This window comes from Danio rerio, chromosome 3 (assembly GCF_049306965.1).
Source record: "Danio rerio strain Tuebingen ecotype United States chromosome 3, GRCz12tu, whole genome shotgun sequence".
Classification (NCBI taxonomy): Eukaryota; Metazoa; Chordata; class Actinopteri; order Cypriniformes; family Danionidae; genus Danio; species Danio rerio.
The window spans coordinates 45,671-61,570 of NC_133178.1; the positions used below are offsets into that span (position 1 = coordinate 45,671).

At 41.0% G+C, this 15,900-nt stretch overlaps 1 protein-coding gene and 1 long non-coding RNA gene across 15 annotated transcripts in view; both read right to left on the bottom strand.

The window, feature by feature from the left end:
• LOC110438926 (protein NLRC3) overlaps positions 1-15,900 on the bottom strand; it is a 33,121-nt gene that overhangs the window by 4,488 nt on the left and 12,733 nt on the right. For all 14 annotated transcript variants that reach the window (XM_068218404.2, XM_073943669.1, XM_073943673.1 and 11 more), the window contains 4 exons: positions 15,680-15,853; positions 15,389-15,562; positions 15,114-15,287; positions 8,391-8,564 (listed from right to left, as the gene is read on the bottom strand). In XM_068218404.2, the coding sequence (XP_068074505.2) occupies positions 8,391-8,564; positions 15,114-15,287; positions 15,389-15,562; positions 15,680-15,853 (696 nt within the window). The remainder of the gene's footprint in view (positions 1-8,390; positions 8,565-15,113; positions 15,288-15,388; positions 15,563-15,679; positions 15,854-15,900) is intronic.
• LOC141381350 (uncharacterized) lies at positions 178-1,719 on the bottom strand. The gene is made up of 3 exons (XR_012401341.1): positions 1,665-1,719; positions 316-421; positions 178-191 (listed from the first exon to the last, which is right to left on the bottom strand). It is a non-coding gene; the product is annotated as an uncharacterized lncRNA (long non-coding RNA).

Genomic DNA, 15,900 nt, shown 5'->3' on the forward strand with positions numbered 1-15,900 from the left:
GTGTACTGCAGGAGTGTCCAAACTTTTTGGGCCGAGGGCCAGATGCAAAAAAACAAACGTTGTCGCGGGCCAAATTTTACATACATCACACAGACACACACACACACACACACACACACACACACACACATACATATATATATATATAAGTCATTTTTCTTCATCACGGTAAAGATGCGTCTATACTGTCCCTTAATCAGATACATTTACAAAACAAAACATCACTTTAGTATAGTGCCAGGTCAAAACTCACAGGTTGTAATAGATCAATGACATAATGTTGACAGTATGTGTTTAAAATAATTGCAAACAAACCTGTTCTGTCTTTAGATGTATGACAGGCGATCATCATCCTCATCTGTCTGCCAGTCAGAAATCACAGTTGCGTGTGGATGTTTGAGTCGAGCTTCCTCATATGCATCTATAATAAAACATCACATTGTTGTTAACCTCCCGTAAAGACAAGTTCAAATCCTGAAATACTATCAAAGTTAATTAATGCCTATAATACCTATAGTGTAAATAATCAGTACACAGAAGGTTGCACAAGATTTATTCGGAGATTCATGCAGAGTGACAGCCTTATGAATCTGAGACATAGATTTGTAAGATGGTCAAGCACATGCATTATTCTGTACCCATGAAGATTAACCTACCATTGTGAAAAATGTTTGATGATGATAGCCAATAACAATAAACCATTTCAGCTGTTTGTGAAGCAATTAGTAATGTAATGTCTGAAAAGCTCAATCTATGTTGAAAATGTATCAGCAGTTTACAGCTTATAATGGACTTTTAGCACACAACTATAACATGCCTATTCACGTTCAAAAGAGTGTGCCATTGACTTCTTTGGTCGTGATGTGCTGCAAAATGATCTCACTAACCTTTGTTAAACAATAACAATAAGACTTAACCAACAAATATTGTTACCCATTCATTTAAATCAGAATTTATCACTGTCAATAACATAAAAAAAAACATCAAAATCTGCTTTAAGACGTTCAGTTTTACATTAACTGACCATTACAGCTTGAACAAAAGATATAATTGATTCACATAGACTAACACATATGAATTAAAGTGCACACTAATATATTTCTCTTGGATAATTTAAAGAGAATAGTAAACAGTCGAGTTTCGATCATTTTCGTGACTAACTGCATAAATAAGATAAACAATAATATTTTATTAATCCAAAACGATTAGTTTTTATTTACACATAATCACAGAATTAATACTGTTGGATAAGTAAACGCCTGTACAATGATTTTTTCAACATCCACGGTACTTTATAATGTTAAATCAGGAAAGAACACGTTTTGCCAAGTTAGTTAATGGATTCGTCTACAGAAACTTTCTTTAACGCAAAGTTAGCATACACACAAACTCGTTTCATGTTTCTTTAAAATAATTAAAATAGTTTTCAGTTACTACACACGTTACAATCTAACATTGTGTTAAAGGAAAATGAACTTTCAGGCGTGTTTGTAACTGTTAGCGTTAGCATAACTTACATTAGCTCCAGTCGTGTTTCTTAAAGCAAGTTACATTTCGTATCAAACTGTTTTAAATTACTAAACGCTGTTACAACCAAACACCGTGGAAATGTTTTAAGCTCTAAATTCGCTAATTATACAGTACACAAGCAGTAAAAAGCTTACCTTTCTGACCGGAATCCACATGAAATATTTAAAAAACCAAACTTTTTCTTCTTGTGATCTTCGTGCCATGGTGGTTGACAACCAGCTTTTTGGAGCATTACCGCCACCGTCTGGATTGGAGTGTGGATCATGAGTTTAGTCACGCATGTGTTTATTATGAAACCAACTTCTGCTTTAAAAAAAACAGTCAGCACAGTAGCATGCTATCTCAAAAATAAGCGAATTTTACATAGTTTTTCTCTAGATGACATGTATAATCTATTTATAAATAATATTGTTTTGTTTGCGTCTAAACATTGCGACCATCCACACTAAATATTCTTTTTTTTTTTTTTTTTTTTGCTATCGTACCATGAATATTTTCTCAAATTATCATTAAACGTGGAGCTAACAGATTACTAGATAAAATAAGAACTTAATCGGTTGCCATCAGCCTTAATCGGTTGCCATATGGTTGACCGGAATCGGGCCAGTGCTTTACAGCCGCATCACAACCGCATGTGCGCGAGCGAGCTGCGGGCCGCACTCGGCCCGGATAACACTCGCCGATGCCGAGTCGGAGCCGGAGGCGCCGGAGGGCAGCCGAGCTCGGGCCGATTACTGCCTGCTATCTGGGAGAGAACAGATTTTCTCAGCACATTTCTAATCATAACAGTGTTAATAACTCATCTCTAATAACTGATTTATTTCCTCTTTGTCATGATGACAGTAAATAATATTAGACTAGATATTCTTCAAGACACTTCTATACAGCTTACAGTGACATGTAAAGGCTTCACTAGGGTAATTAGGGAAACTAGGCAGGGTTATTGTATAAGTTATTGTATAATGATGGTTTGTTCTGTAGACAGTCTGAAAAACAATTAGCTTAAGAGGCTATTAAATTTGACCTTAAAATGGTTCATAAAAAACTGCTTTTATTCTTGCCAAAATAAAACAAATAAGATTTTGTTTAGAGGAAAAAACATTATCAGACAAACTATCAACATTTCTTTGCTCTGTTAAACATCATTTAGGAAATATTTAAAAAAGAAAAAAACAACAAAAGGGGGCTAATAACTCTGTATATATATTTACAGTAATTTTAAAAATGTTTTTTAAGCAAAAATTATTCAGTTCATCAAGATTACATTTATTAAATGTAAAAAATGTTTAATTGTTAAATATTTATCAAAATTTTAAATAACTGCTTTGTTATTGTTTGTAGTTTCAAATAAAACCATTACTCTAGACATTATTGCTTTTATTACTATTACCATTGATAAATATAATAATAATTAATATGAGTGATTTCTGAAGGATCATGTAACTGGAGTAATGAAGCTGAAATTTCATCTTTAAAATCACTGGAATAAACTATATGATAAACTACTTTTGAACAGTTATTTTATAGTGCAACCTTTCACAATTTGTATTTATGATGAAATAATTGCAGCCTTGGTGAGCAGAAGAAGCTTAGTTTAACATATTTAATCATACTGACCCCAAACTTTTGACCAGTTGTGTATAGAATATTTTATAAGTGAAAATGTGCACTAAAACTTTAACAACCCACAGACATCGTCACCGAATACAAATCAGAGAGGTTAGACTTTCTCATACAGAGCCTCATTTCAATTGTCAGGTTTTGTAGATATCTATCTATTGAATTAATCAATCTATTAAAGAAACGTTGGCTATAATTCTGCATTTTAGGCTTAAATTATTGAGAGACATAGCAGATGAACCGAGACTGCATCAGATCGCGAAGCAGATCAATGTTGATCTCTCTATCGAGCTGTCAGTGCAGAAATGAACAAAACAACAGGCCTAACACAACATATTGTAAGATTAAAACATGGAAAAAATGATCAGATATTAACTTCGGTCAATTTTCCTGACGGATAAACCGAGATCAGGCGGGATAAACAGCTCTCAGTAATATTTCAGCATGCTTTCACTTTCGCATTTACCAGTAAGAATAAATCTTGCACTGCTCATCATTCCCTCTTCATATAGCCGTATATATGGCTATTACACGATCATAATACACTGTGATATAGCCTGGGTCGTTAGTTCGTTGCATTGTTTTGTTTTCTCGCTACAATCGATCCGCCAACCCAATCTCACGGCAATTCGTAACTTTTTCATTTAGTGGCTAATTCGTATGAATTCGTACGATCTAATTCGTACAATTTAGTACGATTTGCTCATCCCCCAATGACGGTTGGGGTTAGAGGTGGGGTCAGGTGCCCCGGGCCATCGGGCAGTCCTTATTGTCCAGCCCTGATTTGGCATACTGTTTTCAATATACAACGATTCGGAACAAACTAATGCCATTTTGCAATTCTATTTAGGACTATTATTGGAATTGGGATGAGCCATTGGGTTAGTTAACCCTGGTCCACACTGCAGTCCAGATGGTGGTGATAATGTTTAAAAAGATGCATGCCAACCACAATAAAAACACAAGAAGAAGAAGATGCTGCGCACCGTAGACATGAAGATGCACCATATACAGGTCAACAGTACACTGTGGGGTACCACAAGGCTCAGATCTGCGCCCCTTTACTGTTTACACTATATATGCTACCGCTATAGGTGATATCATTAAACAACATGGAGTTAGCTTCCACTGTTATGCTGATGATACACAACTCTAGATCTCCTCTCAACCTGATAACTCGCATCAATTTACCAAATGAACAGATTGTAGAGCTGACATTAAACACTGGATGACTAATAACTTCTTATTACTGAATTCAGATAAAACTGAGCTCCTGCTTATTGGACCCAAAAACCTCCCACACAAACGCCCAGAGCACTGTCTAACCCTTGACGGATTCTTAGCTCAGTCCTCATCTTCAGTCAGTAGTTTGGGAGTGATTTACTTCAGCTAGTTAAAGTTGCAGATCATATTACTCCAGATCTTTCATCATTGCATTGGCTCCCAAAATACATACATTTTACAATTTTATTGACTACCTACAAAGCCCTGAACGGCTGAGCTCCCCAGTGTTTGTGGGAACTCCTGGTGTATTATAGCCCATCACGTCCTCTACGCTCAATTCATTTTGGACAATTGATTATTCCCAGAATATCAGCATCAGCTGTAGGCGGTAGATCTTCCTCATATCTGCATAATCTAATAAAACTATAGATTAAACGCACATCTCTCTGCATTAGCACACACATAACACTCACATGCTGACGAAATCCAAATCCTCTAAAGCAGGGGTCACCAATCTCGGTCCTGGAGGTTTAGCTTTGTCCCTGTATGGGTTAGCTGGAACTTGCTTCAACACACCTGCCTGGGTGTTTCAAGTGTAGCTAGTAAGAGCTTGATTAGCTGGTTCAGTCGTGTTTGATTAAGGTTGGAGCTAAAATCTGCAGGACACCGGCCCTCCAGGAACAAGTTTGGTGACCATTGCCGTATCCTGAGCAGCTCTGTGGTGGTCATGGAGCAGTGGAGAGCATGAGACTGATTCCTGTAAGCCTCTAGTGACAGACGAGTCCTCACATTGATCCTGTGGTTCAGCCTAAACACCAGCTGGTGACCTCTCCCACCTACAGCTTCTCCACAATGGACGTCCAGCACTCTCCCTAGACAGCACAGGACATTTGGCCAGAGGAGAAATGGTGGAGCCCAACTGAGCCTGGTCTCTCTCCAGGTTTTTTCCTTTACTTTTGTCAGCTGGTGAAGTTTGTTCTTCCACTGTCGCCACTGGTTTGCTTGGTTTGGGACTTGTATTTCTGATCGCTGGATTTGCTCTTCAATGTTTGGGCTTTTAGCAGTGGCATTTACATTACACTGAACTAAACTGAACTTCAACTGTGAAAACTGGACTAAAGCAGTTTCAGTTTAATTGAATCAAATGTGAATCATCTCTTCTTTTTCTCTCAGCTGTTACCATTTCATTACAGTTTGATCAGACAAACACCCCAATGGAAGATAATGTAATCGTATCTCACATCTACTGTGGATCAGTTACTTGTCAAATGTGCCTCACGCATCACACACCAATTCTGAATGGATATTTTACCAAAAAATCACTCACTCACAGTTTCACCTTGTTTTTATAACTCTGAACATTCAGTTTACTTTTGATTATACTTATAGTTGTTTTTTAGTTTTCATCTCCTTTTCGTTGATAGAAAATTGACAAAAAAAATGTCAACAAAATCAACACTCTTGGAAACTCTTTACGCTCCTTTTCCTGCATTAGACTCAGTCTACATTCACCACATGATCACAAACAGCAGGACCATTACATCTTTACGTATACTGATTCAGTTTTATTTGCACAAGTATAACTCCATAAGTTCGTAGAGAAAGACTGATACATGATTAGGGTTGGGTACCGAAACCCAGTGTCATTATAACACCGGTACCTTTGTAACTGGTATGTACCGGATCAAATCATTATATGAATTTAGGTGCCTAATTTTGGTGAAACTGGTGCTGCGATAAAGAAGTAAGAAGCATCAAGGGGTGCATCAAAGGCACACATAGGTACACGTTACACCATCTCTAAACATTGATTCCTAAACAACTTTGAGGAATATGGACAGGTGATGTCAGGCGTTTGTTCTTGTTGCTTAGGGATTGAACGGACGCACACAATGCACGCAGTACACCACATTCGGTGAGTGAGAGAGACTCTCTTCAGATCAACACGCATGATCGCATTTATTAAATTGCTTAAATTAAGATTCTAAAGCGTATTTTACAAGCAAAGGTTCTGACACAGCAGCGTGAAGCAGAGGCTTTACACAAAAGTTGTGTGTAAGGGGGAAACAGGTCAAGCTTAATGACACATTTGAGGGCTCAAAGGCAGAGGAATGCACTGTCTCTGACATCATCTGACACTATTCATATATGCACATGGACACTAAAGCTCCGATTGTATTATGATTAAGACAATACTATGGTTTAGAATCTAGACTATCATGTAAACAGTAATTTCTGATAACCTTTAAAGCACCACAGACACCTGCACCGCAAAATGCAGAGTTTTTTTCTTTCCATTTAATGTGCGCTATCAAATTCTATTAAAAGAGCACTCTTCCATCAGTCCCGTGTCAACAAGCTTGGCCCCCCTAAATTTAGACGTGTATTTTTGTGTCAAAACACCACGGAGAAGCGAGATCAGCCAACAGTGGCAGACTGCGGAGATATGACTGAGGCCTCTCTCTGCGCGCTCCAGGTGTCAGGAACACTCGCTCTCTCTGTCAGTGACGGAGCTGCGCGCATTAGCCTAGTTTCCCGCGTTCGTCAGAGGTTGACACCCAAATTGACACAGGTAATAGCAATTTTAACACTGTTAATATAGTTAGTCCTCGGCTATGCAGAGACCATTATTAATCAGAAATCTAGTGTACATAGTTTTACGTTAGGAAATGCAGTCTTGAATTGACAAACAAGAACAGATGAAAGACACTGATCAAATGTAGTTTTCAGTCACGCTCAGTCATATTTAACTTGTTTAGTTTTGCCTTCATTTATTTCTGATTTGCGTCTTCAACACAGGATTTATTTACAGCACATTTTTAACACAATAGTTTAACTCACTCGTTTCTAATATCTACTGTTTTCTCTTCCCCATGCTGACAGTCAGTGCAGAAAATTTACTAGTTATTTTGCAAGACAGTTGTGTTCAGACAAAGTCCCTTTACGTGTTTTATAGTCTTTTATTCAGATTAAAGTGTAATTTAGACTTAATCTGTTAACTACAAAAGTTAAAATAATTAGTCAAATGATTTTGTAACTGATTTTTTGTGTAAATCAAAAATATACTGTAAATATTTCTTAAGGAGGCTAATAATACTGACCTTATTTTAATTTAAATTAAAAACGGCTTTTAATCACGAAATAAACAATAAGAAATAAGACTTATTATGACTCCAGAATCATTGTTTTTTTAGGAAACACTGTAAAAATATCCTAAAACATTATTGTGAATGAATGGGAAAGCAAAATAAATCAACTTCAGCTGTAGGCCTGTTGAAGTGTACAGGTGCAGCGATGTGCCTTGATGTACTTGAATGTTGGAAGTGTTCTCCTACACCAATATAACGTTACATGTCAAATAAATGAACAGGGAAGAGTATTTTGAGTTTATGTTCTTTAATTATCTTGTTTATGAAGACTGCAGATTGATGCAGGAAAACAAATGACTTCGGATAATATGAAGTATTTTGTGATATATGTGTTAAAATGTCCTCCTAAAAGTACAAGTGTCCCCTGAACTGAAAGGCAGTCAGTCTTTTGATGACAGCCTTTCCACAGGTTAGCAGTAAGTTAATATCATTTCACAATGCAAATCTTAAATTCATGCTAACCAACAAATGAACAAAGGAAATATATTAATGTCGTTCAAATATATCAAATATGAACTGATGTTTACTTTAAAGATTTTTCTAGAGTTGTCCACCATCATTTTGTGGCTTAAAAGTATGGGTTCAGGCATGGTTTTGGCACCGGTACCATTTTAAAAGTATCGATTTAGCACCGGTATCAAAATATACCGAAACGATACCCATCCTTACACGTGGATGATTGTGCTTTTGCAGAACTGCAACTAAACTCTACAGTTCATTTCAAGAAGGAGAGAAAATGATCAGGAATTTGTATCATGGAAGTGAATTAATCCTTGAACTTCATCCAAACTTTGTAAGTATCCATCAAATTATCTACCATCTTCCTATTTAGGGAGAACTAAAAACATATACACATGCCCCACATACTTGAGTGTTTCCAGTGTGTAGTTTGGGTCCTCCAGTTTTCGGGAGAGCAGCTTGACTCCTGAATCTCCTGGATGATTGTAGCTCAGATCCAGCTCTCTCAGGTGTACAGGGTTTGAACTCAGAGCTGAAGACAGAAAACCACAGCCTTCCTCTGTCACCATACAGCCAGACAATCTACAAACACACACACACACACACACACACACACAGTCAGCATCACATTAGTTTGGCAGACAGTAATTATTTGTGTATTGTACACTAGTCACCAAAGGCTGAAACCTATAATGGCATTTGTAATTAATCTTATTGCTTTTAAAAGGTGAATCACACTCTTCTGAAAAACACAAACAGATATTGACTAAATACTTATATCAGAATCAGGTTTATTGCCAAGTGTGCTTCACACACACACACACACACAAGGAGTTTATTTTGGCTACAGAAGCTTCCAGTGTACATCAAGTGACAACACAAAATAAATATGAGAAAAAAGAAATACGATAAGCATTAAACAGAGATGCAGTTAGTCCAGTAATCTGGATGTTGAGTTGTCTGTACAGATTTGTTATAGATATAAAGGTTATACGGTGCTGTGTACACATGCGAATGAAGAAAGTATTGCATTGTATATTGATATAAGGTTGTAACGAACAAACGTTACATGCTTTAATTGTTGTTTTAGTTTCTTGTGATGCGAGAAGCACTGGTTGCAATATTACTACAGGCCACTAGGTTGCACTAGAGGGGAGTGAGAACTGGATATTTTCCAGCTCACCATAGAGCAAGTGAGTCGTGTTTGGTAGAGGGAACCACATGGTGAACTGAGGCTATCGACCCACTCCGGTTCTGATTGTTTTGAGAACATTATTGTTGCTGCTCAAATGTGAGTATTGAATACGTTTTAAGTTTGAAAGTATTTTCAATGGTTGGTTGTGATTTGCCCTATGCTTATTTCTTATGTAGACAGGACCTGTTGTCCTAGAGATGTTCAGATGAGGTGTTTGTTGGTGCTTTCAATGGACTGCAATGATTTGGTTTCAACGTTCTTTATGCTTCTCATTGGCAAATGAACTATATGTGTACACGTGGAATGACGGTCAGTGACTCTTAAATTCCTCATACTACCGTTTTCCCAGTGTGAGGAAGTGGATCTTATTGCATCCCACTCAAATCCCTCTACCCAACATTCACCCAACCATCTATATTAAATTACACAGACTGTTTACATTCAATGACTGCTTGGTTTTGGATATTGATTTCTTTTGTTTGTGTGGACTAAATACTGTATACACATGTAGAGAAATTAAACAAGAAGGAAAAAGGGAAAAACAGGCTTGTGAAGTTTATTTTAATTTCAGTATGTGTGAAATAAAATTCTGTGAACTCCCTCAGTGTAACATCTTGCATGCATAGAGGTGGTGTTACAAGGTGCTGTGTACAAGTGCGTATGAGGAAGTATTGCACATGTTTATTGCACAGTTGGGGATATTTAACTGTTCATGAGGTAGATGGCCTGAGGAGAGAAACTTTTCCTGTGTCTGGCTGTTTTTGAGCTTGGTGCTCTGAAGCGCCGACCAGACGGTAACAGTTGGAACAGGTAGTGTGCTGGGTGCGAGGCGTCCAGAGTGATCTTGCCAGCCCTTTTACTCACTCTGGAAGAGTACAGTTATTGAAGTGTAGGAAGAGTAGTGCCAGTGATGCGTTCAGCAATCCGGACTATTCGCTGTCGTCTACGGAGGTCTGTTTTGGCAGCTGAGCCGAACCAGACGGTGATTGAAGTGCAGAGGATGGATTGGATGACAGCTGAGTAAAACTGTACGAGCAGCTCCTGTGGCAGGTTAAACTTCCTCAGCTGATCAAGGATATACAGTCTCTGCTGGGCTTTCTTCACGATAGAGTCTATGTGAATGTCCCACTTCAGATCCTGAGAGATGGTGGTGCCCAGGAACCTGAATGACTCTACTGCAGCCACAGTGCTGTCCATGATGGTGAGTGGGGGGAGTGCAGGGGGATTTCTCCTGAAGTCCACTATCATCTCCACTGTTTTGAGCCTGTTCAGGTTGTTGTATCCGCACCATAACGCCAGCCGCTCCACCTCCTGTCTGTATGCAGTCTCATCATCGTTCCGGATGAGGCCGATAACAGTAGTGTCGTCTGCAAACTTAATGAGTTTGATGGAGGGGTCTTTTGCAGTGCAGGTGTTGCTGTACATGGAGAAGAGCAGTGGGGAGAGAACACATCCCTGGGGGGCACCGGTGCTGATGGTGCGGCTGTCGGATGTGATTTTGCCAATTCTGTTATCTATCTATCAGAAAGCTGGTGATCCATTGACAGACAGAGCTAGGAACAGAGAGCTGGCCCAGTTTGTATTCGAGCAGTGATGGGACGATGGTGTTACTGAAGTCCACAAACAGAATCCTTGCGTAGTTCCCTGGTTTGTCCAGATGTTGTAGGGTATAATGCTGCCCCATGTTGACTGCATCATCCACAGACCGGTTTGCTCTATAGGCAAACTGTAGGGGGTCCAGCAGGGGTCCAGTGATGTGCTTCAGATATGCTAGCACCAGCCTTTCAAATGACTTCATGGCCACAGATGTTAAGACAACAGGTCTGTATTCATTGAGTCCTGAGATCTTTGGCTTCTTCAGGATTGGGATGATAGTGGAGCAGGATGGAACTTTGCGCTGTTCCAGTGACCCGTTAAAGATCTGTGAGAAAATGGGAGCCAGCTGGTCAGCACAGGTTCTCAAACAGGCTGGTGAAACACCGTCTGGGCCTGGTGCTTTCCTTCTCTTCTGTTTACTGAGGATCTGATGCATATATATATATCATACATACATATTGTTTTAAACACAAAAGTAACCCATCTGACTAGACGATAAGCTTCTAAGCTGAGATCTTTAAGCTAGCCTGGCTGAATTTAGCATTGACTTGGTTGCATGAAAGCCTAGGATTGCTGCTCTGTCTCGATTGCTGCTGTCTTGCTGATTGATTGCTGCTGTCTGCTCAGTTGCTTTCTGGCTTGCTCTACTTGAATTTCTATTTTTTATTCTAAATGTAATAATTAGTCATCATGATTAAACTTCATCGATCTTTTCATCGAGGCCTTTGCGATTGCTGCTGCTGCTATTCCCATACCAGGTGGTGATGCAGCCAGACAGGATGCTCTCCACAATGCAGGTGAAGAACGAGTGGAGGATGTGGGGGCTCATTCCAAACCTCCTGACACGCCTGAAGAAGAAGAGGCGTTGTTGTGCCTTCCTCAGAACTGCATCTGTGTGGGCCGTCCATGTCAAGTCCTCAGCGATGTGGACTCCTAGAAACTTGAAAGTGCTGACTCTCTCCACTGGCGTCCCGTTGATGGTGATGGGGGGGTGTTCTCTCTTCTCTCTCCTGAAATCTACCAGCTCTTGGTTTTGCTGATGTTGAGTGAGAGGTGGTTTTCCTCACACCACTGCGTCAGAGTGTGCACCTCCTCTCTGTAGGCCATCTCATCATTATCGGTGATTAGACCCACCACCACCGTTGTGTCATCAGCAAATTAACGATGACGTTGGAGCTGTGTTTGGCTGTACAGTCATGTGTGTACAGGGAGTACAGGAGTGGGCTGAGAGCACAGACCTGTGGAGCACCAGTGTTGAGGATCAGTGTGGACGAGGTGATGTTGTTCATTCTGACCTCCTGGCGTCTGCCTGACAGGAAGTCCAGGATCCAGTTGCACAATGAGCTGTGAAAACCGAGAGCCTGGAGCTTCACCACCAGCTTGGCAGCACTATGGTGTTGAATGCTGAGCTGTAGTCCACAAACAGCATTCTCACATATGTGTTTGTGTTTTCCAGGTGAGACAGAGCAGTGTGCAGGGTGAAGCGATGGCATCATCAGTAGAGCGGTCACTCCTGTGTGCAAATTGCAGAGGGTCAGAGTGAACGGGCAGTACAGAGCAGATGTGCTGTTTAATCAGCTTCTCAAAGCACTTGCTGGAGATGGGTGTCAGAGCAATCTGGCGCCAGTCATTCAAGCTTGTGGTTTTAGCTGATTTCGGTATGGGCACAATAGTAGCTGTCTTAAAGCATGTGGGAACCACAGACAGAGAGAGCGAGAGGTTAAAGATGTCCGTAAAAACTCCAGCCAGCTGGTGTGCACATGCTGTAAGTACACGTCCAGGAATGCCATCTGGGCCCGTAGCATCTGGATGCCCTTCCAGCCGCAACCCAACTCTGGGAAACATCCACATTACACTACGGACAATTTAAGCTTCCCCATTTCCCCTGTACCGCATGTGTTTGGAGTGTGGGGGAAACCAGAGCACCCGGAGGAAACCCACCGAAACGCAGGGAGAACATGCAAACTCCACACAGAAACACCAACTGACCCAGTCGAGGCTCGAACCAGCAACCTTCTTGCTGTGAGGTGACAGCACTACCTATTGTGCCACTGCATCACCTCGCCACAGTCAACGCCGATAAATCCCTTTGATTCCCTTGAATGGTGGGCACCAGATTCCTCAGAAGTGCTCAAATAGCAGCCGCCAGATTCCCTTGACTCCCACAAATGGTCAGAGCCACCACCTGAGTTCCACAAATGGCTGCCAGAGCCGTGTGACTTCCCATAGCTGACAGAGGCATGTGACTTCTCATCATTTCTAGAACCAAAGCCTCCTGACCCACTGGGTTAGTAAGAACTGCCAGTGCCGGGCCCTCCACTGATTACACTCCCACAGCTGATGCTGCTCATGGCCTGATCACACACTCATGGACTGAGCACAAACTGTTCCTTTGTAAAATGAGCACTTCTTGTGTGTATTGCCACTTCTAGTTGAATTGCTGAATACTTCCTCAAATGTAAGTCGCTTTGGACAAAAGTGCCTGCTAAATGACTAAATGTGAATAAATATGATCTGTTACCATCAACGCTCAGGAGGAGATCCAAAGAGCTGTCACTATCAGTCAAGCAAGCCATCATTAGGCTGAAAAACATAGCAAACCCTTCAGAGAGAGAACAGAAACATTATACATGGCCAAGACAACTGTGTGGAGCATTCTTAATAAGACAGAACACACCAGTGAGATCAGCAACACAAAGACATGGAAGACCACAGAGACAGCTGTGCTGGACAACCAACGATTCTTTCACTGGTGAAGAAAACACCCTTCACAACAGTTGGCCAGAGCAAGAACACTCTCCAGGAGGCAGGTGTGTGTGTGTGTGTGTGTGTGCGTGTGTGTGTGTGTGTGTGTGTGTGTGTGTGTGTGTGTGTGTGTGTGTGTGTGTGTGTGTGTGTGTGTGTGTGTCACGAGTCAACAATCAAAAGAAGACTACACCAAAGTGAATCACCACAAGTGGGGTCACCACAAGATGTAAACATTGGTGAGCCTCAAAAACAGGAAGAGAAGAGTATAGAGAAGGAAAAGAACTGCTCATGAGTGCCTCAGCAGTGTAGCATGGTGGTAGTAGTGTCATAACGTGGAAATGTATGGCTGTCAATAGAACTGGTTCTCTTGTATTTATTGTAATGTAATGTGTATTTATATAGTGCATTTATTGAGTATGGCCGTACACCCAAAGCACCTCACAATAATGAGGAGAGGGGGGGGGCGCCAGTTCGCTCACCACACACCAGCTAAATGTGGAGTGAAGAGACAATGATAGAGCCCATTCAGTGGATGAGAATGATTGGACGGTCGTGATTTTAAGAGCTGATTGAGGGAGTTTGGCCAGGACACCGGGGTTACACCCCTATTCTTTACCAGAAGTGCCCTGAGATTTTAAATGAGCACAGAGAGTCAGGACCTCGGTTTAACATCTCATCCAAAAGACGGCGCCTACTGACAGTATGGTGTCCCCTTCACTTTTATCGGGGTATTAGGATTCACACAGACCACAGGCTGAGCGCCCCCTGCTGGCCACTCACTTCCAACAGCAACCTAGTGTTCCCATGTGGTCTCCCATCTAGATAGTGACCAGGCTCAGCCCTGCTCAGCTTCAGTGAGTAACCGGTCTTGGGCTGCAGGGTGATGTGGCGGTAGCCATTTTATTGATGATGTTTTTTTGTTGATGATGTGATGCTGACTAAAGAAGCAGGATGAATTCTGCAGTGTTTCAGGCAATATTCTCTGCTCATATTCAGCCAAATGCTTCAGAACTCATTGGACGCTTCACAGAGCAGATGGAGAATGACCCAAAGCATACTGCAACAGCAACCAAAGAGTTTTGAAGAGAAAGAAGTGGAATCTTATGCAATGACCAAGTCAATCACCTGATCTGAATAAGAAGTGGGAGCCACAGTTGCAAACTGTTGTAATTCTACCTGATTTGGATGCATATATACCCTCAAATTAAAGCTGACAGTCTGCAGTTAAAACACATCTTGTTAGTTTCATTTCAGATCATTTGTTCTGGTGTAAAGAGCCAAACAAGTTAGAATGTTGTCGATGTCCAAATACTTATGAACCTAACTGTATATATATCTAATTGTAAAAATTTCATTCAGGTGTGATACGGTGTCTCAGTGGTCAGCACTGTGACCTCACAGCAAGAAGGTCGCTGGTTTGAGTCCCGGCTGCGTCAGTTGGAGTTTCTGTGTGGAGTTTGCATGTTCTCCCCGTGTTGGTGTGGGTTTCCTCCGGGTGCTCCGGTTTCCCCCACAGTCCAAACACATGCGCTATAGGGGAACTGATCAACTACACTGGCCATAGTGTATGAGTGTGTGTGTGAATGTCAAACCTCAGTGTCTCCAGTGTACAGTTTGGACTCTTCAGTCCATCAGAGAGCTTCTTCACTCCTGAATCCTGCAGGTCATTGTTACTCAGGTCCAGCTCTCTCAGCACACAGTTTGAGGATTGTAGAGCTGAAGACAAACTCTTACAGGACTGAGCAGTAAGATTACACATGACCAACCTGAGAAAGAAGAACACAGAGCATTAACTGTGTGATCTTTAGTAAACCATCTGATCTGTAAACGAAAAAAAACAATCTCTCAACAAAGTTTGAACTCAGACCTGAGTGTCTCCAGTTTACAGTCTGAACTCTTCAGTCCATCAGAGAGAAGTTTCACTCCTGAATCTGGCAGGTCATTGTTACTCAGGTCCAGCTCTCTCAGCACACAGTTTGAGGATTGTAGAGCTGAAGACAAACTCTCACAGCACTGAACAGTGAGTTTACACATGCCCAGTCTGAGAAAAAAAAAACAAATTACATGAACAGTGGTTTGAGGTAATCTCATGTTTAAAAAAATCAATGATTGATCGATTGATTTAACCATTCAATTAATCAGGTGTTCAAACTCTGACCTCAGTATCTCCAGTTTACAGTGTTGACTCTTCAGTCCTCCAGCGATCATGTTCACTCCTGAGTCCTGCAGGTCATTGTTACTGAGGTCCAGCTCTCTCAGAACACAGTTTGAGGATTGTAGAGCTGAAGACACAGCATCACAGCAGGTTTCATCAAGGCCACAGCCATCAAACCTGACAAAACGGAATACAATACGTTTTACAATGCATTTCAATGGTTG